Below are 25,664 nucleotides of genomic sequence, written 5' to 3' on the forward strand. Positions count from 1 at the left end.
CCCACCATCACTAGCTCCGCCGCTGCCCAGGCCTAATGCCTGTGGCGAGGCGTTAGGCGTGGGCAAGGGATCCCCAGCTCCCCACGATCACTGACTCCACCCCTGCTCCCCACCATCGCTGGCTGCACCCCTACCTAGGACTAACTCCTCAAGGTGTTAGGCCTGGGCAGGGGACCTCTCAGCTCTGATTGCAGGCTCTGATTGCTTGCTGCTGGGCACCCATATATGCAAATTAACTGCCATCTTTGTTTGGTTAATTTGCATACTCATCCTATTGGCTGGTGGGTGTAGCGAAGGTATGGTCAATTTTCATGTTTGTCTATTATTAGGTAAGATATTAGTTAATGCAATTACATGAATAGTTTAGGTGAAATAAGCAAACCTATTTCCCCTAAAAAATAAACTAAGTGGTAATAAAATGTGTGGTTTTCTGCCAATAATCATTCATTCACAAATCTGATATATGCCCCAAATTAGATTCCAGATACAAATCAGTAGCAATAATTTACCTGTATTACATTAAAGGAAAACTTATCTCCTCTTCTTTATTTATTTTAAATTTTATCTTCTTGTTTAAAGTATTACAAATAGTAGCACATATGTCTCCTTTTTTTCCCCATTGACCTTCCCCCGGCCTCCTCTACCCCCCAGCACATGCCCTTACCCCACCACCCCAGTGTCTTGTGTCCATTGGTTATGCTTATAAGCATGCATATAAGTCCTTCCATTGATCTCTTACCCCTCCCCAACACTCCCCAGCCCTCCTGCTGTAAGTTGACAGTTGGTTCAATGGTTCTCTGCCTCTATATCTATCTTTTTGTTCATTAGGTTATAATGTTCTTTATTATCCATAAGTGAGTGAGATCATGTGGTATTTTTTTTTTCACTGCCTGGCTTATTTCACTTAGCATAATGCTCTCCAGTTCCATCCATGCTGCTGCAAATGGTAAGAATTCCTTCTTTTTTATAGCAGCGTAGCATTCCATTGTGTAGATGTACCATGTTTTTCTAATCTACTTATCTGCTGATGTGCATTTAGGCTGTTTCCAAATATTAGCTACTGTAAATTGTGTTGCTATGAACATAGGGGTGCATATATCCTTTCTGATTGGTGCTTCTGTTTTCTAGGGATATATTCCTAGAAGTGGTATTACTAGGTCAAATGGCAGTTCCATTTTTTAATTTTTGAGGAAACACCATACTGTTTTCCACAATGGCTGCACCAGTCTGCATTCTCCCCAGCAGTGAATAAGGGCTCCTTTTTCTCCGCATCCTCTCCAGCACTTGTCATTTGTTGATGATAGCCATTCTGACAGATGTGAGATGGTAGCTCATTGTTGTTTTGGTTTGAATCTCTCTGATGATTAGTGACTTTGAGCATGTTTTCATGTGTCTCTTGGCTTTCTGAATGTCCTCTTTGGAAAGTATCTACTTAAGTCCTTTGCCCATTTTTTTGATTGGGTTGTTTATCTTCCTTTTGTTAAGTTGTATGAGTTCTCTGTAAATGTTGGAGATTAAACCCTCATTGGAGAAAACATTGGCAAATATGTTCTCCCATGCAGTGGGTTGTCTTGTTTTGTTGATGGCTTCCTTTGCTGTGCAGAAGCTTTTTCTTTTCATGTAGTCCCCTTTGTTTACTTTTTCCTTAGTCTCTCTTGCCCTAGGATCTGTGTCTGTAAAGATATTCCTATGACATATGTCTGCAATTTTGCTGCCTTTGGAGTCTTGTAGGATTTTTATAGTTTCCCATCTTACATTTAAGATCTCTAGCCATTTTGAGTTTGTGTTTGTGTATGGTGTAAGTTGGTGATCTAGTTTCACTTTTTAGCATGTATCTGACCAAATTTCCCAGCACCATTTATTAAAGAGGCTGTTTTGACTCCATTGTATGCTCTTGCATCCTTTGTCAAATATTAATTGAGTATAATGGCTTGGGTCAATTTCTGGGTCCTCTATTCTATTCCATTAATCTGTATGTCTATTCTTGTGCCAGTATCAGGCAGTTTTGAGAACAGTGCCTTGGTAATATAGTTTGAAGTCTGGTATTGTGATCCCTCCAACTTTGTTCTTTTATCTCAGGACAGCTGTGGCTATTCAGGGTCTTTGTTTATTCCAGATGAATTTTTGGAGAGTTTATTCTAGATCTTTGAAATATGCCGTTGGTATTTTAATAGGTATTGCATTGAATCTATACATTGCTTTAGGTAGTATGGACATTTTAATGATGTTGATTCTACCAATCCATGAACAAGGGATGTTCTTCCATTTGTTTATGTCTTCCTCTATCTCTTTTTTCCATGTCCTGTAGTTTTCCGAGTACAGGTCTTTTATGTCCTTGGTTAAGTTTATTCCTAGGTATCTTAGTTTTTTTCTGTGCAATGGTAAATGGGAATTTTTTTTTTTATTTCTCTTTCTGTGAGTTCATCATTGGTTTATAAAAAGGCCATAGATTTCTGGGCGTTAATTTTGTATCCTGCTACATTGCCAAATTCATTTATTAGGTCTAGTAGTTTTTTGACGGAGTCTTTGGGGTTTTCTATGTACAGTATCATGTCATCTGCAAATAAGGATAGTTTTACTTCTTCTTTTCCAATATGGATGCCTTTTATTTCTTCTACTTGTCTGATTGCTATGGCTAGTACTTCGAGTACTATGTCAAACAGGAGTGGTGAAAGTGGGCATCCTTGTCTTGTTCTTGTTTTTAGGGGAAATGGTTTTAGTTTTTATCCATTGATTATGATGTTGGCTGTAGGTTTGTCATATAGGGCTTTTATTATGTTGAGGTATGATCCCTCTATTCCCACTTTGCTGAGAGTTTTTATCAAGAAAGGGTGTTGGATTTTGTCAAATAGTTTTCTGAATCGATTGATATGATTATGTGATTTTTGTCTGTTTGTTTATGTGATGTATCACATTTATTGATTTGCAGATATTGTACCAGCCTTGCATTCCTGGAATAAACCCCACTTGGTCATGGTATTATGATCTTTCTATTGTATTGCTGAATCCGATTTGCTAGAATTTTGTTGAGGATTTTAGCATCTATGTTCATCAAAGTGAAGGACATAACAAGAGATAAGGAAGGCCACTTCATAATAATAAAGGGAGCAATCCAACAAGAAGAAATGATTCTGGTAAACATATATGCACCCAATACAGGAGCACCAAAATACATTAAAAAAAACTCCTGGAGGATATCAAGGGAGAGATATAGCCTGTAGTTCTCTTTTTTGTCATTTCTTTATCTGGTTTTGGAATTAGGGTAATGCTGGCTTCATAGAAAGAGCTTGGAAGTGTGCCTTCCTCCTGAAATTTTTGGAATAGTAAGTGGAAGGATAGGCTTTTGTTTTTCTTCGGATGCTTGATAGAACTCCCCTATAAAGCCATCCAGACCAGGGCTTTTGTTTGCTGGAACATTTTTGATCACTGTTTGAATTTCTTCGGTACTTATCAGCCTATTTAGGTTTTTTGATTCTTCTTGGTTGAGTTTTGGGAGCTTGTATTTTTCTAAAAATATGTCAATTTCATCTAGGTTGTCCACTTTGTTGGAGTAGAGTGGTTTGTAAAATTTTTTCACAATCGTTTGTATTTCTGTGGAATCAGTTGTTTTTTCACCTCTTTCATTTCTGATTTTGTGTTTTTGGGTCCTCTCTCTTTGCTTCTTGGTGAGCCTGGCTAGAGGTTCACAAATCTTGTTTATTTTTTCAAAGAACAAGCTCATGGTTTTGTTGATCTTTTGTTTTGATTTTTTGGTCTCTGTTTCGTTTATCTCTGCTCTGATCTTTATTATTTCCTCCTTCTGCTTACACTGGGCTTTTCTTGTTGCTCTCTTTCTAACTCTTAGAGTTGTAGGGTTAGGTAACTTCTTACCATTGTTTCTTGTTTTTTGTGGTAGGCTTGTAGAGCTATGAACTTCCTTCTCAAGTCTGCTTTCACTGTGTGCCATACATTTTGGATTGTTGTATTTTCAATGTTGTTTGTTGCCATGATGCTTTTTATTTCTTCTTTGATCTCTCTGGTAATCCAGTCATTGTCTAATAGCATGTTATTTAGCCTCCAGGTGTTTGGTTATTTTTTTATTGTTTTTATTGTAGTTGATTTCTAGTTTTATGTCATGTGATATGAGAAGATGCTTGATATGATTTCTATCTTCTTGAATTTGAAGAGACTTTGCCTGTGTCCCCATATGTGGTCTATCTTTGAAAATGACCCATATGCACTTGAGAAGAATGTATATTCTGTGGCTTTGGGGTGAAATGTTCTGAAGATATCAATTAATTCCATCTGATCTAGTGAGTCATTTAGGATTGATGTTTCTTTGCTGAGTTTTTGTTTAGAGGATTTGTCCAATGGTGATAGTGGGGTATTAAAGTCCCTTACTATGATGGTATTGTTGTCAATCTCTCCCTTGATATCCTCCAGAAGTTTTTTGTGTGTATTTGGGTGCTCCTGTATTGGGTGCATATATATTTACCAGAGTCATTTCTTCTTGTTGGATTGGTCCCTTTAGTATTATGAAGTGGCCTTCCTTATCTCTTGTTATGTCCTTCACTTTGAGATCTAATTTGTCAGATATAAGTATTGTTACCCCAGCCTTTCTTTCATTTCTATTCGTCTGAAAAACCTTTTTCTATCCCTTCACCATCAGTCTGTATGAGTCCTGTTTTCTGAGGTGGGTTTCCTGTAGATAGCAGATATGTCTGTCATGTTTTTTTATCCACTCAGCTACCCTATGTCTTTTGATTGGGGCATTTAATCCATTTAAATTTAAAGTTATTATTGATAGGTACTTCTTTGTCACCATTTTTGTTCTTTACACCTGTGTTCCTTCTTCGCTTCCTATTTCTTCTTTTTATAGCAGACTCTTTAGCATTTCTTGCATTGCTGGTTTGTTGGCAATAAACTCCCTTAGTCCTTTTTTGTCTGTGAAACTTCTGATTTCACCCTCAATTTTGATTGATAGACTTGCTAGTTACAGTATTCTTGGATTCAGACCCTTCCTTTGCATGACTTTGTATATTTCATTCCATTCCCTTCTGGCCTGATGTGTTTCTGTTGAGAAAGCAGTTGTTAGTCTGATGGGGGATCCTTTGTAGGTAACTTTCTGTCTCTCTCTGGCTGCTTTTAAGATTCTTACTTTGTCGTTGGTGTTTGCCAATTTATTTATAATGTGCCTTGGCATTGGTCTTTTGGGATTCATTTTGTTTGGGACTCTGTGAGCTTCTTGGATTTGTGTGAGTTTTTCTTCCCAATACCAGGGAAGTTTTCTGTCATTATTTCTTCAAATAGGTTTTCTATTCCTTGTTCAGTTTCCTCTTCTTCTGGCACCCCTATTATGCAGATGCTGTTTCCTTTGTGTTGTCCCAAAGTTCCTGTAGGCCAGTGATGGTGAACCTATGACACGTGTGTCAGAGGTGACATGCGAACTCATTTTTTTGGTTGATTTTTCTTTGTTAAATGGCATTTAAATATATAAAATAAATGTCAAAAATATAAATCTTTGTTTTACTATGGTTGCAAATATCAAAAAATTTCTATATGTGACACGGCACAAGAGTTAACCTTACCAGACCGCTGTACTGATTTTTCAGTAATTTCCGAATCTGCCGCTATACCGCTGTACCTAATTTTCGGTACTTTGCCTAGGCCTATTTTCTACAATGTCTTCAAGTTCCATCTTATTCTAACCACTTGTTTGCATGTAACTAACATTTTTCTGTATCATGTTGGTTTTTTTCTCTTTAATGCTCAGGAGCCCAGGTATAGGAGACAGTTAGGTTCAGGGCCTCAGGTCTGGTATGGTTAAGTTAGGGTTTCTCAAAATGCTGACACACCGAGCTGAAAAGGTTCACCATCACTGCCTTAGGCTCTCCTCTCCTGTTTTTGTTTTTGTTTTTCTAGATGCTGCTCTGCTTGGGTATTTTTTCCTACCTTGTCTGTTAGCTCACTGATGTAGTCCTCTGCTTCTTCTAGTCTACTGTTGATGCTTTCTATTGACTTACTTATAGCAGCAATGTCATTTTTCATTTCTTCTTGGTTCTTCCTCATTTCCTCTTGGTTCTTACCCATATTGTTGAATTAGTCTTCCATTCTTTTCAGCCACCTTATGACCATTTCTCTGAATTCTTCTCTGACATATTTCTTGCCTCTATGTCATTTACTTCCTTTTCTGGTGATGCCTCCTTTTCTTTCATATATGGGCTGTTTCTATGTCTCCCCATGATCTCTCTTCTCCAGGTATCTGGTTATGTAGCTCTCTCTCTCTCCTGCATTGATTTAAAGGCACTAAATAGAACACAACAAGGCACAACACACAAGGCATTGAACACAAATGTATTCATAATACTAATAACCCCAAATAAAAGTGACCACCAGAGAAAAGAGAATTATGGATAAGAAAAAAAAAGGATTGCAAAAGTGATATTGAGAAAAGGAAAAAAAGTAAGAGAGAAAAGAAAGCAAGTAAAAAAGAAGGGGGCGGGACTATTTATATGGGGAGAATACTCCAATAGAACAACCACTAATCCCCAAAAAAGTAAACAACAAACACCCAGAGATGAATGCAAACTACAAACAACAACTAATAACAAGGGAGGAAAGGAAAAACAGACGGAAAAAATAAATGGAAACAAAAACAAAAAGAGAAAGAGAAACAATCTCACAAACAAGCACACACAAAAAAAACCAATCTAGTCAACAATCAAACAAACAGCAATAGGACAGAGAGAAAGCAAGAAAAACAAAACAAAATAAAACACAAAAACCTATAACAAAAACAAAAAAAAAGAAAACAAGAACACAATAACGACAACAGCAAAAAAAAAAGGTAAGAGAGAAAAAAGAAAAAAATTTAGATAGTGAAGAAAGAGAAGAGAGAGGTGTGTATGGACTTAGAGCAGGGGATTGGAAATTAGATATGTAAGTAGGGTGATTTTTTTTTAACAGGGGTAAAAAGAAGGAATAGGTAAAATCTAAAGCAGGAATAGGGTAAGAGAAACAGAACAACAAAATGGGAAAAGTGAGGAAGAGTGTTGGCATAAAGGCAAAGATGAGCTAGAGTAAAATGATGCTCAAGGAAAAATGAAAATAGAATGTAGAACACTAATTTCAAAATAAAATAAAGAGAAAACAAAATGTACTTTTTTAATAAAAAGGTAAAATAGTAGTAGTAATACTGATTAAAAATAAAAATATAATAATTATAAAGGTAAAATAAAATGAGGAAAAAAGAAAAAAATTAGTTTCTTAAGTAAAAGATGAAAAAATAAGAATGCAGAGTAATGAAAGTCATTCACTTCCTCTACTGTTCTGTTCGTCATGCTTGTTTCCTGTAGATAGTCAGGACAGTATGAAGTTCCCTGCATTCCACTGCTCCTCTGTATTGTAAGCCACAGTCCTGATTTTCAAGCAAGCTGTATTTCTTTCTTTCTCAGACTACCTTTATTTGTATTTACACAAGGGTCAATTTGTGATTCAACCCCTGGGTGGCAGTGTTTCTGGATTGACCTCTGTGGATGTATAAGTCCTCTCTAGCCAGTATTTAGTTTTTGTTTTCCCTGTTGCACTTTAATACTTGTTTGGGAGAATGGACTGCCCCTGAGCTGGTTCTCTGATAGTTACTCCCTGCTCCGATTCCCAGGTTCCACAGAAACAACTTTTTCCTGCAGTCTCTTAGAGTGTCCCCAATTGGGTGATCCTATGTACTGGGCTTTGTAATCAAAAGCAAGGATTTAAAAAGAAAAAAAAGAGCCAGAGTAAGTGCTCGAACTTGTTACTTTTATCCTCTGGGACTGCACGCTTTTTTCCCCTGGCACTAAGCATCTGGTTTACTGGTAAAATTTCATGGTGCTTTTTTGTGCCCAGTCCCGCTATGGGTCGATTTTTAGAGTTCCCTTTTGCCAGCAGCCCTGCGGATCCCCTTCCACATTTGCGGGTCAGGCTCCAAGGGTCACGGGTTTTGTGGGGCGCAGACTTCCCTGAACCTCTAGATCTCATTCGCGCATTTCTCTCTCCTGCCTGGATTGCAGACCTCACCTTTTCCGAGGTGAAATCTGACCTTTCGTTGAGAAGGTGGAGAGCTCCTCCAAGTCTGCTTATTTACGCTGCTAGAGATCCAGTGTTTCTGGGTTCGCAGTGTTGTTATAGATTCCCGGGATGTATAGGTTTCCGATAAAAGCCACTCTCCCCTTCAAGATGGCACAGTCTCCCTGGCAGAGCTGGTTGCTCTGGGAGAGATTTCAGCAGCAGTGGAGGCTACATGGTCAGGGAAACCCAGTCCAGTAGTTCTCAACAGTCCCTTGGAATATAGCTGTCCCTCACCCACAAATATACACTCCCTGTATGTCCACACGTTCTCCTTTCATTCTCTCCCTCTCACACTATCTTGCAGTCTCTGTGATTACAATTTATATAGAAACCTCTAAGCAGAGTTGCTCTCCACTCTCCTGAGGGCCTTGAAGAAGAAAGTCACCATGAGCACTACAGCCACGAGGAAATTAATCCTTCCAACCATCTAAGGCTCTCCTCTTCTTTAAACAACATACTATCAATTAAGAGTCCTATTCTTTTATTAATTATCACAAAAAATGAACCTCTATCTATATCTCATATTATATACAAAAATTAACTTAAAGTGGATCATAGACCCAAGTATAAAACTTAAAACTCTAAAGCTTCTGAAAGAAAACATAGGAGAAAGTCTTTGTGACTTTCGGTTGGGCAAGGATTTCTTCGGTATGATACCAAAAGCAAAGTCCATGGAATCTGCTATATTGGAAGTCTCAAACTTAAAAGCTTCTACTTTTAGAAAGACATTGTTAAGAAAGTGATCAAAAGACAGGTCATAGATGGGAAGAAAATATTTTCCAAACATATCTGATAAAGGCCTTATAACAAGTATATGTAAAACTGTAATAAGGTAAGTTTTAATGACCTAATTAACAGAGAGTATAAGCAAATTATAAACTCTAGTGCTGATGAGGCAGCAGATAAAATGGATATGTTATACAATGCTGATTGAAAAAAATAATTGGCAAAATGTGTCTGGAAGATAATTTGGAAATAATTATCAAGAACCTAGTAAAAACTAACCTCAATAAGCCCACTCTTAGGAATTTATCTCAAGGACATAATGTGAGATGAGTAAGAATGTTCAGGTAGCATTACTTATTAAAGAAAAAAAAAAAGGCCCTAGCTGATTTGGCTCAGTGCATAGAGTGTCAGCCTGCAGACTGAAGGGTCCCAGGTTTGATTCCAGTCAAGGGTACATGCTGGGTTATGGGCTCAATCCCCAGTAGCGGGTGTGCAGGAGGCGGCCAATCAATGATTCTTTCTCATCATTGATTTGTTTCTATCTCTCTCTCTCCCTCTCCCTTTCTCTCTGAAATCAATAAAAATACCTTTAAAAAAGGGGGAAAAAAGGAGACAACCTATATGTCCAACTGTATGTAAATGTCTTAATACAATGTGGAATTTGATGTAGATTATCTATGAAGCCATGAAAATCACATTCCAAAAGTATTTATTGACATAAAAATGTTCATGATATATTAAGTGAAAAAAGAATGGCAAATAATTTAATTGATGTGATCCCAATTTGGTATAGTATACTGTATCAGTATACACATACAGAAAAGAGTAAACACACCAGCATATCAATAGTGCTCACCGAGACCAGGAGTTCTCAGGAGGGACACATCACTAGCGGGAGAGGGCAGTTGGGAGTTAAGGAGAAATGAAGGTAGGATTTTACCTGGGCCTCTTTTAGAAAGGGTAGAAATTTGAGATGAAAGTCAAGAAAGAAACTAAGCAGACACAAGGCAGGAAAGCTCCTGGTAATGAAGTTGCAAAATAATTATTTGTTGATAATAATTATAATAATGAATTTAATGAAAATTTTTAGTGAACTGAAAGACTCTGTCTGGTGAAGGAACTTTGGTATACCTGAGTGGAGGGAAAAAATGTTGAAAATTTTAAGTTGGGCCAAAATTATAGAAGGTATTTAATACCAGTTTGAAAATTTTCAGTTTTCTTCTTTAGAAAATGGGAGGTCCCTACATATTTTTTCAATGGGAAATCCATCCATAAAAATGGTGTTTGTAGAGGTTAATCTAGTATTAATGTGTAGGCTGGACCAAAGGGGTGTGTTAATAAAGGCAGTTAGGAGAATATACACACACATGCTTAATAGAATGAGTTACTGCAGCAGTTCCAGGCATGGCAGTGGAGGTGGCAGAAGAGATAGAAAACCTTAGTTGACTTAAAATATTTCTGGAGCTAAGCAGGCTAGGTTTAACTTCCATTTATAAAGCAGGAAACCAGCACGATGGGAGCTGACATGCTTCATGTCAATAGGACTTTCCACTGTCACCTTTAAAAGAATCTCTAAGATTGAACAAAATTATTACTGTACCCCTTAAATTCTCTATCTTGACAGCCTTATTTCATGTTCTATCTCTTATAATTATGGTTATATGTACCTACACAAAATTGTCCGTGATCTTTGGTTATGGGTTAATATAATTTAAAAATAAATAAGTTATTGCATTCAGCCTGCCTTATGAACTTAGTCACCCTTAGCTTTGTTTTTAAATTAAAAAAAAAAATCTAATTATTAAAAAAAGAGCCCCTTTTCCTCCATAGCCACATATTTTCCTATTGTTCCTGTGGGTAGAATAGCAGTACATTTTTGAAGGAAACAAATCATGGTGTGTGAAGGGAGTAATTTACCAGTTGTATTTAAAAATACCCCAGGACAAGAAAGTTTCCATCATCTAAAATGTTTTCAGTTGGGAAGTGAAGGGGTTCCTCCCACAGGGAAAAGGGGATCTGAATAGAGTCCCTGACCATGGGTTGAGTCTTAATTATTGCATATGTAATAAAATCTGAAAGCATTTACTGTGATATTTCAATAATTAAAAAATACTTGTGTAGGTCTGGATGAGACATAAGGAATCATGATGACTGAATGTAATGTGGTATCACGATGGCATCTTGGACCAGAAAAGAGATATTAGGGAAAAACAAAGGAAATACAAATAAAGCATGGAGTTTAGTTAATAATAATTTACTTATGTTGGTTTCTTGGTTGTGACAAATGTACCATGCTAAGATGTTAATAGGAGAAACTGGATATGAATTATATAACCACTGTCTGTTTTATCTTTGAAACTTTTCTGTAAATCCAAAATAATTTTAAAATAAAAAGTTTATTTAAAATACTTGTGTGGGATAATTACAAGTTTCTTATTCACTACAGACCCATAAAGGTGATATGAACCTACATTTGACTCTTAAACTTCCATGGGTACGGCATATAAAATTCTGCTACTGCACTTAGGTATAACCCACATTCTCCATTGAGAACACCAGTAGTGTCCTTCCAACCTCAGCTATAATGATTTTGTCTACTCATTAAAAAGTCCTCTTGACTTTTTCCATCTGACTTATTTTGCTTAGCATGATATCCTCAAGATCCATCCATGTTGTCACAAAAGGCAGTATTTTATATGTGGGATATAAAACTGAAAGCAACAAATGAACTAATAAGACAAACAAACAAAACTCACAGACACAGACAACAATATGGTGGTTACCAGAGGGAAAGGAGGGTTGGGGGGTGGGGGTTAGAAAAGGATAAAGGGGGTCAAATATATGGTGATAGAAGGAGACTTGACTTTAAGTGGTGAACACACAATGCAATATACAGATGATGTATTATAAAATTGTACACTTGAAACCTATATAATTTTATTAACCAAAGTTACTCCCCAAAATTAATAAAATTTAAAAAGTAAAGTAAAAATTTATACTGAAGCGATTTTTGGTATTACATCGTCTGGGCACATTTTCCTTGGCAAATACACTGAGACCATCTCCAAAGAGATGAAGGGTCAGCATGGGTGGCTGTGTTGCGTTTCCAATCCTCTGTTACTGCCCTTTTCAGTCAGGCTCTCAGGAAGGAAGGGCAGGATTTGCAAAGATCTGGGCCTCAGCTCTCAGGAAGGGAGGAAGCTCTAGCTGCCTTCTTGGTTATTCAAATCCTTCACTTACAGGAAGCAGAGCCCATGGTGAGATGAATTCTAGCTCTGTGCTGCTGGTGAAAGGGGGCAGGCCCATGCACAAAGATGCTCTGTTGCATTTAAATGATCATATTCTTCCACCGTAGATGAACCCGGTGCTGTGCAGCTTTGGTAGATGAAGTGTACAGAATCACAGAATTATTTCATACCGGTGTTTTCTTTTTTGGGAGGGTAGAGGGGAATGAAAAATGTACTTTGCAAATGATTCTTTAATGTTTATTTTGGCAGTTTATGTATAAATAGGCTAAAAGAGACTGTCCTTTATGCTGCAGCTAAGACATTAATTTTTCATAAGCATTTATTATACTTGCTGAATGCAAATAAGGAAACTTCACCCAAAATATTTTATTAATTACTCAGTGAAGTCATTCCATATTTTACAATGATAAGGCTGACTTGTCCTGCATGGTACCTTTAATGAAAAATTTTAAAGTAACTTCATTGATGGTTTAATTTCTCAAACTAGTTCAAGTGGCCAAGCGCTGGGGATCCGGGTACTCTCTAGGTAATACCACAAAATAAGAATCTATTAAAGTAATCCATTTTTTTTAAATCAATCACATATGCTATTACTAGATTATAGCATTCAACAAGTCATGACAGACATCAAAGGCGTATGAATAATGTATTACAAAAACTCAAAATTATAAAAATCTATACATCAAATACATAGTTTTGAAAATTAAGATCTTTATTATTTGATTTTTAACATCTTGGTCCATTTAAAGACATTGTTTCATTGAAGAACAATGTAAGAAACACTGAGTAACACTAATATGAAACAAATGACAGTTAATTTGCTTTTACTCTTAATTGCTTACATTTTTCACTTATACATTTTAAATAGATTTTCACTGAGATGTAGCATTAAAACTGATGTTGTGATACTAGAATTTCATCTCCTTCCTTTCCAGGAAAATCATTACTACGCAAGATGGTAAAAAGTTATTTTAGCTCTGTGAAAATTAGTGAACAGAAACCTAAATTAAAAAGGAATTGGGCCCTGGCTAGGTAGTTCAGTTGATTGGAGCCTTGTCTGGTCTACCAAAAGGTTGTGGGTTCAATTCCCCATCAGGGCATATATCTAGGTTGCAGGTTTGATCCCCAGTCAGGGCATGTATGGGAGGCAACTGAGAGATGTCTCTCTCTCTTTCTCTTTTTTTCTCTCTCTCTTCCTTCCTCTCTTTCTAAAATCAATTTGAAAAAACAAACAAAATTATCCTCAGGTGAGGATTTAAAAAAAAAGAGTCAGGAGGCTGGAACAGAGAACTCTTTGTGTCACTAATAGGAGCATCTTGACAGGAAGTGAGGCCACATCACTACCTCTGCAGGAGGAAGAAAAGGTTCCTTCTTACCAGGTTAACATCTCAGAGAACAAGAGTTTGCCATATTGGGCCAATGAGAAGCTCCTACACTTCTTTCAGTTTCCTCCAATGGCTTCTTCATTTACAAAAGCCCCTCCCAAGTCCATAAGAGAACATTCCTCCACTGTTTCTCTGGACTTGTTTGTGGTTCACCATAGACTGCATGTCCAAAACTGCAATTCTTTATTGTTCCCAAATAAACTCATTTGCTGAAGAAATATCTGGCTGTCTATGTGTTAAAGGTCATCCGAGAGATGCAAATCAAAACAACAATACGGTACCATCTCACACCTGTCAGAATGGCTATCATCAACAAATCAACAAACCACAAGTGTTGGCGAGGATGAGGAGAAAAAGGAACTCTCGTGTACTGCTGGTGGGAGTGCAGACTGGTGCAGCCACTGTGGAGAACAGTATGGAGTTTCCTCAAAAAACTAAAAATGGAACTCCCATTTGACCCAGTGATCCCACTTCTAGGAATATATCCCAAGAAACTAGAAACACCAATTAGAAAGGATATATGCACCCCTATATTCATAGCAGCACAATTTACCATATCTAAGATTTGGAAACAGCCTAAGTGCCCATAAATAGATGAGTGGATTAAAAAACTGTGGTACATCTATACAATGGAATACTACACTGCAGTAAAAAAGAAGGAGTTCTTATCATTTGCAACAGCACAGATGGAACTGGAGAGCATTATGCTAAGTGAAATAAGCCAGTCAGAGAAAGATAAATATCACATGATCTCACTAATTTATGGAATATAATGGACAACATAAACTGATTAACAAAAACAAATCCAGAGACAGAGAAACATTGATCAGACCATCAAACCTCAGAGGGAAGGTAGGGGAGGGTGGAGTAAGGGGAAGAGATCAACCAAAGGACTTATAGGCAAGCATATAGTGGACACAGACAATAGGGGGGTGAGGGCATGAGTAGGGAGCCTGGGGGGTAATGTGAGGATAAGGACACATATGCAATAACTTAATCAATAAAATATTTTAAAAAAATAAAGGTCAGTAGCTCTATTATAAATGTATGGATTTATTTTACCATGTGTTTCCTGTTTATAGATGGCACATTTAACATATTAAGAAACTAAGATGCCACAAAACATAACATCTAGAAGAAAACACCAATAGAAGTTACTTACAATGTTTGAGTAAATTATTTGGAATTATTTCAAATTTATACAAATCACATCAGTAAATAATATGTTACACTGAATTGCAAATAGCTGCGACTTAATGTTCTCAGAACACCATATGTGTGAGTGATCCTTCACAAGCCATATTTTCATAACTGCCTGAGTGCACTGGGAAGATCAGCTTGTCTTGGGTTCAAGTTTCAGCTCTGCCCTATATTGGATGCATGAGCATGGGCATGTTGCCATTTCTCTGAAGCTCTGTTTCAGCTGTAAAACAGGACTCACGAATACTTACTTCACTGGGTTTTTATGAAGACTAAATGAGATACTATACTGAGAGGGCACACAGCAGACCTTCAAAAATGCCTGTTTCTTTTTTCCTCCTGCTATTTCCAAATATCCTATCTAATAAAAGAGAAACATGGTAATTAGCATACGACCGATACCCTTCCCATTGGCTAATCAGGGCGATATGCAAATTAACTGCCAGCCAAGATGGCAGCCGGCAGCCAGGCAGCTGACGCGAACAGGGAGGCTTGCTTGCTTCAGTGACGGAGGGAGCCAAGCTTCCCCGCCTGCCTTGCCGGCCTCTCAGCTGCACTCTAAGCAACACTGTAACAAATATAGAAGCTAAACAAAACCCGGGGCTTCAGCCAGCAGGACTGCAACATTGTTTCAAATACAGAAGGTAAACAAAGGCCAGAAACCTGCTTTCAGCAGCGGAGGTCTCATAGCTGGGGCCGAGCCTCAGAGCTAAAGCTGGCCCAGAATAAAAAAAAGGAAAAAAGGACAGGTTGGGAGCTTCACTCACCCGCCAGCCTGAAAACGGCCCTCAGCCCCTCACTCAGGCTGGCCAGGCACCCCCGTGGGGACCCCCACCCTAAAGGGTGTGTGACCATTGATGCAAACAGCCATCATCCCCTCACCCAGGCTGACCAGGCACCCAAGCGGTACCCCCACCCTGAAGGGGGTGTGACTAGATGCAAACAGCCATCATCCCCTCACCCAGGCTGGCCAGGCACCCAAGCGGGACCCCCACCCTGATCCAGGACACCCTTCAGGGCAAACCAGCCGGCCCCCACACGTGCACCAGGCTTCTATCCTATATAGTAAAAAGGTAATATGCCTCCCAGCACCAGGATCAGGGGAGCCACGAGGCCTCCTGGCACCGGGATCAACGTGACCGGGGGCAGCGACCAAATCCCCTGATCACCCTGCGGCTCTGTGTGTGACAGGGGGCAGGGCCACAACCTCTGTATCCGCCCTGCTCTGCTCGTGACAGGGGGGAGCTCCTAAACCCCCTGATCAGCCCTGCTCTGTGCATGACAGGGGGGAGCTCCCCAACCCCCTGATCGCCCTGTGGCTCTGTGTGTGACAGGGTGCGGCGCCCCAACCCCCTGATCGGCCCTGCTCTGTGCATGACAGGGGGGAGCTCCCCAACCCCCTGATCGCCCTGTGGCTCTGTGTGTGACAGGGTGCGGCGCCCCAACCCCCTGATCGGCCCTGCTCTGTGTGTGACAGGGAGGAGCTCCCCAACCCCCTGGTCGCCCTGCGGCTCTGTGTGTGACAGGGGGCGGGGCCACAACCTCCCTAACCACTCTGCTCTGTTCATGACAGGGGGGAGCTCCTCAATCCCCTGATCGGCCCTGCTCTGTGCGTGACAGGGGGGAGTTCCCCAACCCCCTAATCGCCCTGTGGCTCTGTGTGTGACAGGGTGTGGCGCCCCAACCCCCCCCCCCCATCGGCCCTACCCTGAGTGTGACAGTGGCAGCACCCCTACCCCCTGATCTGCCCTGCTCTTTGTGTGACAGGGGGCGGTGCCCCAACTCCCCTATCAGCCCTGATCTGTGCGTGACAGGGGGGAGCTCCCCAATCCCCTGATGGGCCCTGCTCTGTGCGTGACAGGGCAGAGCTCCTCAACCCACTGATTGGCCCTATTCTGTGTGTGACAGGGTACGGAGCCCCAACCCCCGTTGGGCCCTGCTCTGTGCGTGATAGGGGGCCGTGCCCCAACCCCCTGATTGGCCCTGCTCTGTGCATGACAGGGGGTGGCGCCTCAACTTCCCTATCAACCCTGCCTTGAGTGTGACAGGGGGCGGTTCCCCAACCCCCCAATCGGCCCTACCCTGAGCGTGGCTAGGGGTGGCATCGCAACCTCCCGATCCACCCTGCTCTGTGCATGACAGGGGGCGGCACCCCAACTCCCCAATCGGCCCTGCTCTGAGCCTGACCAGGGGCTGCACCTAGGGATTGGGCCTGCCCTCTGCCACCTGGAAGCAGGCCTAAGCCAGCAGGTTGTTATCTCCCGAGGGGTCCCAGACTGCAAGGGGGCACAGGCTGGGCTGAGGGACCCCCTCTCCTCCCCAAGTGCACAAATTTTTGTGCACCGGGCCTCTAGTCTACATATATAAAAGCCCAGCAACTGGAATGGTGGAACATCCAGAACTACCAGAACAACTGGTGGCTATGATGTGCACTGCAGCAGCCAACCAGCCTTATCTGGGCCCCAATTAACTCCACCCCCAGCTGGCCCCACCCCCAATCGACCCCCAATACCCCATCATTAGTCTGGCTGGCCAACCGCCCGCAGCTCCTCCCCCTCACTGGCCCAGCCTGATGAGCCCCCTCTAGTTTAAACTGAAGCACAGATAACAAAACATTTTTACTTTGATGAGATCATAGGCTAAGTTAATGACAGAAGGGATGACAGAAGTTGATGAAAGAATTTATCAAAACAGATAATTGTTGCTTCTAGTTATATTACATAAAAAAATCAAAAAAACAATCTATATTTTATCCAAGCAGAAACTCTTAGGGTCTCCATTAGAACTCTGCAGTTTATGTTCCCACACTTTTCTGGCTCTAGAAGATATAAACACAGTGACTTTGAAATGCTCTTTGTAGAGGTAGCTGAGCAATGTGTGTCCAACATTAGCCTCATAGGAGAAAGGAGAAAGAACACTGGGGTCCTCAAGTTTGCTGCCAACAACCGGTTATTCCAAAGCCAATGGGAAAAGACACTGAGTTAATAATTACTTTGAAACCAGAATCAATCAGTTAAATAAAACGAATTATTGTAGGTCTAACTCATCTATACATCAGACTCTCAGAAACCTTAACCATCCTGAAAAATATGTTTGAGCCAAAGTATAAGAGAAGAATGGACATACTCGCTGGCAGAAAGGCACAGAGTTAAGTACCTGTATTTTACTCAGTGTAAGAGTTTTCTGTAAAATACATACAGCCCTTATTTGACTCTGCTCACCCTTCTGCAACCAAGAGCTATTCTTCAAGTCAACTTCTGAATCAGATATGCATGGTGATGCTTCCTCTTCCTGTCTCACTTCTTCATCCCTGAACCTTATTTCTGTTCCTGCCACACTGCTGACACCTCCATATGAAAGAAGAGATAGGACACATCCAGTGGCCAGGCAATGGCTTTTTTTGCAGTCATTTCCCTTGAAGTGTTCTGAGAAAATTACACTATTCATCAGGCTTTCTTTGAAATGCTTTCCTATCTCCTCAGAATGCTAGGAGACCGCCAGTCTTAGTCACCTCGTATACTTTCTGTCTCCCACATGTTAATTATGCAATGCCAATGTGAAAATTCATCTGTGAAAATAAGGATCTGAGTCCTACTTCTGGCTGCTCAGGCAAAGCTCCTTTAGGGAGCAATCATATTTTATTATGTGGACAGCAAATCCCTTCCACTTACTGTATGAGACTGTTTTAAGAAACAATGTCACAGTGATAATACTTCAAATAGGAAAACATCCTGTATCACACAATTGTTTGTGTCATTTAACTTATAGCATGTTTATGTCATCATTAGATATGAGAAAAGGCCGAAAAGAAAAAAAAAAATCAGCAAGAAACACATGCAGCTGGAAGGTGCATAAAATAAAGATTCATTTGTTACTTTATTCAACAGCTAGAATTTTCATCTAATGCATCTTTAGTCCATCCTCCACCAGGTGAGGGTTACGTTCTCCCTCTGGGTGAGGGTTATTGTGGTGAGAGTGTTGTTTATGATTTGATAGTTGAACTGCATTTGGTCACCATCTACCCAGGTCCACACTCATCATAGATTAGCTGTTGTTTCACTGGAGAATCCTAATATATAAAAACCCAGGGTCCTTAACGACCAACCAAAGGCTCAACCAAACACCTGAAGTCAGTCCTGCAGTCAGTGCTGGGTTGCCGTAGTTACCCAGCACTGACTGCCACCGCTGTGGGCGAGGCGACCCAGCACTAACTGCCAAGGGGGCTGCAGATCAGGCCCGGAGAGAGAGAGACAGGGTCTGATCTGCAGCCTCCATGGCAGCTGTTGATCAGACGTTGCCTCTCTCTTTCTCTCTGGGCTTCGCCAGCAGCCACGCCTCTTTTTCTCTCCAGGCCTGAGCCAGGGGCTGCTGATCAGCCCTGCCTCTCTGATCAGGCCCAAATATAGGCCCGAAGATGCTGACTGGCATAGAAACCGACCAATCAGAACCAAATCTGGGTGAACTGTGAGGAGCCAATGGCTGCATAGGAGGCAGAGCTTTTGACGCTGACTGGCATAGAAACCAACCAATCAGAACCAAATCTGGGTGAACTGCAAAGGCAGAACCTAAGGTGGGGGCTGAGGAGGGGTTTTAAGGGCAACAGCTGTTCAGCTTAAGGTGTAAGAAAGTGGTTGGATTTTTTAATGACCAGTTAGCAATATAGTGCATATGGCTGGCTATCAATCCAGATATAGCGATTATGTATTTTTGTCTGCCAAGAGCATCTCCTCCTGCTGAAAAAGGCCCCCCCCCCCCATTTAAGCAATGCTATACTATATAATCTATCTATAATAATAAAAGGGTAATATGCTAATTAGACTGGGTCGACTGGCCATCTTCCAGACATCCGACTTCCTTCCGGACAAAGCCATGGTGGTGAGGGCTGAGGCAGAGGCAGTTAGGGGTGATCAGGCCAGCAGGGGAGGGCAGTTGGCAAGATCAGGCCAGCAGGGGAAGGCAGTTAGGGGTGAGATCAGGCTGGCAGGCAGGCAGAGGCAGTTAGGGGTGATCAGGCAGGCAGGCAGGTGAGTGGTTAGAAGCCAGCGGTACTATATTGTGAGAGGGATATCTGACTGCCACAGGGATCAGGCCTAAATCAGCAGTTGGACATCCCACAATGAGTCCCTGATTAGAAAGGGTGCAGGCTGGGCTGAGGGAACTTCCCCTCCGTGAACAAATTTTGTGCACTGGGCCACTAGTCCTCTAGGAAGGCTTTGCATCTTTTGAGCTATTTTAAAACTGTGTGTATGGTGGATAACTGATGGCAAAGCAAAATAATTTCTGCTTATAGACAGAAAAAATATCTGTCCAGTAAGTTCAACTGACTTCCCTCTCCCACTGTGGAAGAAGCCAGATTTGCCTCTGATTGCACATTCATTTCCACATTCCTGATTTATTAAAGTGTCTGTTTTCTGTGCTCTCTTCTAAACTGGTTGTAATGTCTCTCTTTAATAATGAGTTAGATAAAATCTTTGGCACATGTTCCTTTTATATTTCAATGGGAGTCATGACGTTGCCGCTTTCTGAAGGTTATCTTTTAACAATACACACCTCTGCCCAACTAAATTGATCCACTCATCAATCCCCAAATAACTTTAAAATATATATATTTTTACTGATTTCAGAGAGGAAGGGAGGGGGAGAGAGAGCTAGAGACATCAATGATGAGAGATAATCATTGATTGGCTACCTCCTGCAAGCCCCTTCTTGAGGATTGAGCCCACAACTCTATGTTTCCTTGTGGCCTGTGATAAACTTTGCAGGTTGCCTCCATCTCTCACTGTTCACATATAAATTTATGGTTTAATGATGAGGGGATAATCATATGGGTCTTACTTGAAAGTTACCAGTGACCAACTTACTGGTTCCCACCTGACTATGTAGAGATGTGTTACAAATCAGTGCTTCTCAAGCTTAACTGTGTGCCTGGGTCACCTGGCTATCTTAATAAGCTGCAGATTCTGATTCAGTAGCTCTGGGGCAGGACGGAGTCAAAAGTATTACAGCTAACTAAGTGGCAAAGTGGGGATTTAAATTCAGGTTTGTTGAATCCCAAAGGCTATCTCTTTTCCACAATGCTGAAATGCAGAAGTAGAGTGCTGAATAATAAATGAGAGATTGTGTTTAAGCCAAATTATTTAAGATAACTATTATCTGCAATGTTAAAACTTAGAAGTATTGTTTCCTCAGAGAATAGAGAAAAAGGTACACTAAGCTGGGGAAAAGTAACATCATATTTTTTGAGGAAAAGACAATGACGATCTAACAGGTAGAGATGAAGTATGTAAAATAGAGTGAAAAATTATGCAAGACAGATGATAAATATTTACATTCTTAAAGAGACTAGTGAGAGCCACAATGTGCCACATTTCCAAAATAATGACCCCAAACATTTATCCAGGGTCTCTGACCATGCTAGCATCTACCAGGTGACCAGACTAGAGAAGATAGCTCCATGACAATGGAGCCCTCACTCCATTTCAGCAGCGTTTTGGAAACCAGCCAGCTCTGCCAGCAGACATGCAGCTTTCTGAGACTGGCTGTAGCATGAGCCTGTGAGCACAAACAGCTTATAAAATACAAAATGGAAGTTTTCTCTTTATGGTCAGTCCTTACATTTTTGGTCAGTCCTCATATGAGTCTGGACTGTAAGGGCCAGAGAATTTTCTTTTTGATTCTACATTAAAGGCAGTTTTAACACCCTTCAGAAAGTGTACTCCCTGTGTGTTCTCCATGAGACAATAAACCCCACTATGTTAGATCAGGCTAAGGTGCCTTCTGCAGTATTTTACTCTGCCCTTGGCACTGAGTGAGGATTTTGAGAACACGCTGTCCTCTTTATCATTAACTGCAGAAGTTCAGAAGTGCCACAAACACATCTCCAACTTCCCTGATATCCTATTATCCTTCATTCTTTAACATGCTTATAGCCTTCCTGAACTTAATGAACCAGAATCTGCCAGATTTGGTTTTACCTACCATTTAGAGTTGGAGGTTCTTTTACTAGTCCTGATCTATTTTCAAAGAACTTTCTTTGTATTTATTTTGTCTTATTTTGTTCATGTATAACCTTCTTGATTAGCATCTAAATTATTATACTGCTTTATAATTATGGTTTAGGTGGTTTCTCTCTCACAGGATTGTGTATTCTTGAAGGGCTAACACTTGTCCTAGATTTTGTCTCACTAGGGCCTAGCATTGTTTCAAGCAAATAGTAGGCATTCAAGATAATACAGGATGAACCCATGAATGAACACTAGTGCAGACATCTGATCATCACAGCACAGTGAGTCCTCGCTTAATGCCATCAATAGGGTCTGTGACTTTAAAGAAAATGACATATAACAAAACCGATTTTACCACAGAATAATTTATACAAACAGGGTTAAGCTCCTACAGAATCTCATCAACATTAGAAGGAAATGACATTGAATGAACCCATGTTATTCAAGGACCTGCTGTATTGTTTATTCAGAAGAATCTAAATAAGAGTTTAGATAGGAGTTCCTTTATCTTTTCTCAGCTTGTTTAATTCTGATATACATAGATTTAGGAAACAATCAATTGAGGGCTTACTTATATTATTCCAACACTTTCCAGTTCTTTGCCATTGAAATCAATAGACATTTACTGACTGTCTCCTGTGAGCCACAACTGTAAATAAGCTGTAGGATCAGCTCCCAAGATTACACCCTCTGTGAGGAAGCTTGTCATCCAGCCCGTGCCTTTTGTACACTTTGAAATAATTAAAAACCAGAATATAACATATATGACATGTCACATACTTGATCAAATTGCAGGTCTTCTCCACGTTGTAGGGATTTTGTCAATGGCTTTTCCTAGAAAGAATATGTATAAGAAAATTAGAGGCTCTTATATATTACAAGTGAAATGTCATTATTGTTTTAATTTTTCTCATCTATTTCTCCCTTTATGGGATGAAGAGGTGACAGTTTTCAAATGAGTAAGAACCTCCCTTACTATTCTAAACTTAACTCATAGTATTTGATCTTTTTAGATATCTAATGCTATAAGTTGTACTGCATTTTTCAATGGAAATCACATTGTAAAAACCATGTAATTCATTTGACAAATTTTAGTACGTATCTTGGGACTTAATAGATAATAAAATGTTAAAAGTGATACATTAGTCCAAGACCCTAGATTTAGAAACAAAACAAAGTCTAATTATCAGACCAATATTAAGGAATAACCTACAAATCACATGTTTACTAGTAATAATCAGTAAATTTGGAGCATGTTACTTCACTTGCACCACATCTACATCTCTGAAGAAATAATCTGGATAGTGACAAATGTCTCCAAAATATTTTTTCCTAATCATTACACCTTTGTTTACATTAGAAAGCTTTACCTCACCTTCTAGCATTTTATAACTATTTATTCTTACCTGTTGGTCTTTATTTTGTTTTGTTTTGTATGGAAGTTAATACATATTCAAATCTGGTTTAGCATTAGAAACCATGCAAAAGTTATACATCAAAATATAATGCTGCACCTAGCCAATGTAGCTGTCTTAGGAAGACTCCAGTTACATTTTGCCAGATAGATCCTCTCCCTGACTCACTTCTCTAACCTTCTCCTTTACTGGAAAATAAATGCTATATACCTAAGGTAGATGTAAGCTCCACCTCACTCCTAGATGCAAGTGCCACCTCCACTAGACTATAAGCTCCAGAAATGCAAGGTCCTATATTTATTTCTCCCAGTACTTGAAGTTACAGGAAGAGCATTGCTTGGTAATGGTAAAGTGTTTGTCACATTAATCTAAGTCTAGGCCAATGACACCCAGTTTCTTTAAATATGAGGTCCTCTCATTTGGTGTGTGTGTTTCATTGTAAGTTAAAAAAAACATTTTTAAGTGTAGAATTCATTGGCATTTGGTACCTTCACAGTTTTTCAAACATCACTATCATCTATTTTATGAGGATTGATTTTAATGTCAAAAATTTTCAAAGAATTTCCAACCACAAAACATACACTCACACCTCCAAACATAGGTACCCAATAACAATTTCATTTTTGTATCCATTATATTTAAAACTATGCATAATGACAGAGCTAGTACTATGACTTCAATTATACTTTTATGTATTTATTTATTTTTAAATCCTCACCTGAGGATATGTTTCTATTGATTTTAGAGAGAGAGAGGAGTGGGGAGGAGGGAGGAAAAGAAAGAGAGAGATTGAGTGGTTGTCTCCTGCACATGCTCAAGTGGGGATAAAAACCACAGCCTAGGTATGTGCTCTGACTGGGAATTGAACCCACAATCTTTTGGTATACAGGGATGATGCTTCAGCCAACTGAGCCACCTGGTCAGGCCAATGATACTTTTAAATGGCTTTGTACTATGATAGCAACAATACTCGTTTTATCTACATTAGGGAAATGGTAATACATCTACATGAGAGATCACAGTTTACTTGGCTCAGAGATGGTGCCTGGCATACACGTGGACCTATAGAACCTTGCATTAATTCAGAAGTCGATACGTTGGGAATTGGTGGTCCTTCACCCACTACCACCTGAAAGGCAAGAGCCTGCCATAGTGGAGGAAGGCAGATGACCATGTCCTACAACACCCTGAAACTTCCCATGCCTAAAAGTTATTTTTTCTCCACTACTAATGGGGTGGGAATGATGATAAATGTGATGTTTTGTGCTTACACATATTTGCATACATATCAAGGAAGCAACATATTGCAAGTTTCTTTAGTAGGCAAAGTTGATATGGTAAGTTGTTACCATACACAAAAGACAAACTCATTAACCAACAACTTGGGTTCAGTGCCTCAATAAAATAATATAGCACTACACTACATTTTCCTTAATTACTTTTACACAAATATGCTATCTTTTTTAAAAAAAAATTATTTTTATTGATTTCAGAGAGGAAGGGAGAGGGAGAGAGAGATAGAAACATCAATGATGAGACAGAATCATTGATCAGCTGCCTCCTGCACACCCCTTACTGGGGATTGAGCCCGCAACCCCAGCATGTGCCCTTGACTGGAATCAAACCCAAACCCTTCAGTCCATAGGCTGATGCTCTATCCACTGAGCAAAACCAGTTAGGGCGAAATTATGCTATTTTAATGATATGAAGACTTAGTTTAAATATCACTTCCCAGATTACGCCCTTCCCATTTTCTCTGGCAGAGTTGCTGATTAGTTGACACATGGCAATTTGATTGCATCTATTCTTGTCAGCATTTCCAAGGAGTTGTAACTTGTCCATCTCCCACATTCCTAGTACACAGTTGGAACTCATTATCAGGGTTTGTTAAGTGAATGCACATATCCCTATGCCAGTGGTTCTCAACCTTGGCTGCACATTAGAATCACCTGGGAATCTTTTTAAAATCCTGATTTCTGGGCCTCATCCTCCGGAAATTCTGTTTCTTTGTTATGGGGTGGGGCCACAACATTAGTAACAAAGAAACAGTTTCTGGAGGATGAGGCCCAGAAATCAGGATTTTAAAAAGATTCCCAGGTGATTCTAATGTGCAGCCAAGGTTGAGAACCACTGCCCTATGCTATGGTGAAGACAGCTTTGGCCACTTAGAATCAAGTTCACAATTTGCCATTCCCAAGATTACCTTTGCATCAACATAGATTTTTAGCAGTGTCAGGAGGTTTAAGAGTAGATATGGAGAAGGGACTACCATGCTGGCTAAAACAGAGAAAAAGAAAGGAGGAGTAAAGGAGGAAGGAAAAGAGGAAAGAGAGGGAGAAAAGGAAGGCAAGCCTGCTCAGCTCAGGGACAGCCATTTGAACACGGGGCGGAGACTAGTAAGGTTTGTGCCTCCTTGAGAAAAGGCAACTGCAGAGGTGAGATTGTCCTTGAGGTTCTCAGGAGAATCAGCTGCAGGGAATCAAAGATCTGCACATTCCAGGCATCCTGGTTCTCGAAGAGCACTGAATAAGTAATACAGTGGGGCCTTGATTTACGAGTTTAATTCGTTCCGAGACCGAGCTCATTAAGGAGCTCGTTAAC

At 40.1% G+C, this 25,664-nt stretch overlaps 1 protein-coding gene across 4 annotated transcripts in view; it reads right to left on the reverse strand.

The window, feature by feature from the left end:
- The window catches only part of FRY (FRY microtubule binding protein), a gene marked incomplete at its 5' end in the record, with an annotated part of 453,417 nt that overhangs the window by 281,158 nt on the left and 146,595 nt on the right, over nt 1-25,664 (reverse strand). For all 4 annotated transcript variants that reach the window (XM_081083582.1, XM_081083581.1, XM_081083584.1 and 1 more), the window contains one exon: nt 22,429-22,482. In XM_081083582.1, coding sequence (XP_080939708.1) covers nt 22,429-22,482 — 54 coding nt within the window. The remainder of the gene's footprint in view (nt 1-22,428; nt 22,483-25,664) is intronic.

The sequence above is a fragment of the Myotis nattereri genome (assembly GCF_964212035.1).
Source record: "Myotis nattereri genome assembly, chromosome: 2".
Classification (NCBI taxonomy): domain Eukaryota; kingdom Metazoa; phylum Chordata; class Mammalia; order Chiroptera; family Vespertilionidae; genus Myotis; species Myotis nattereri.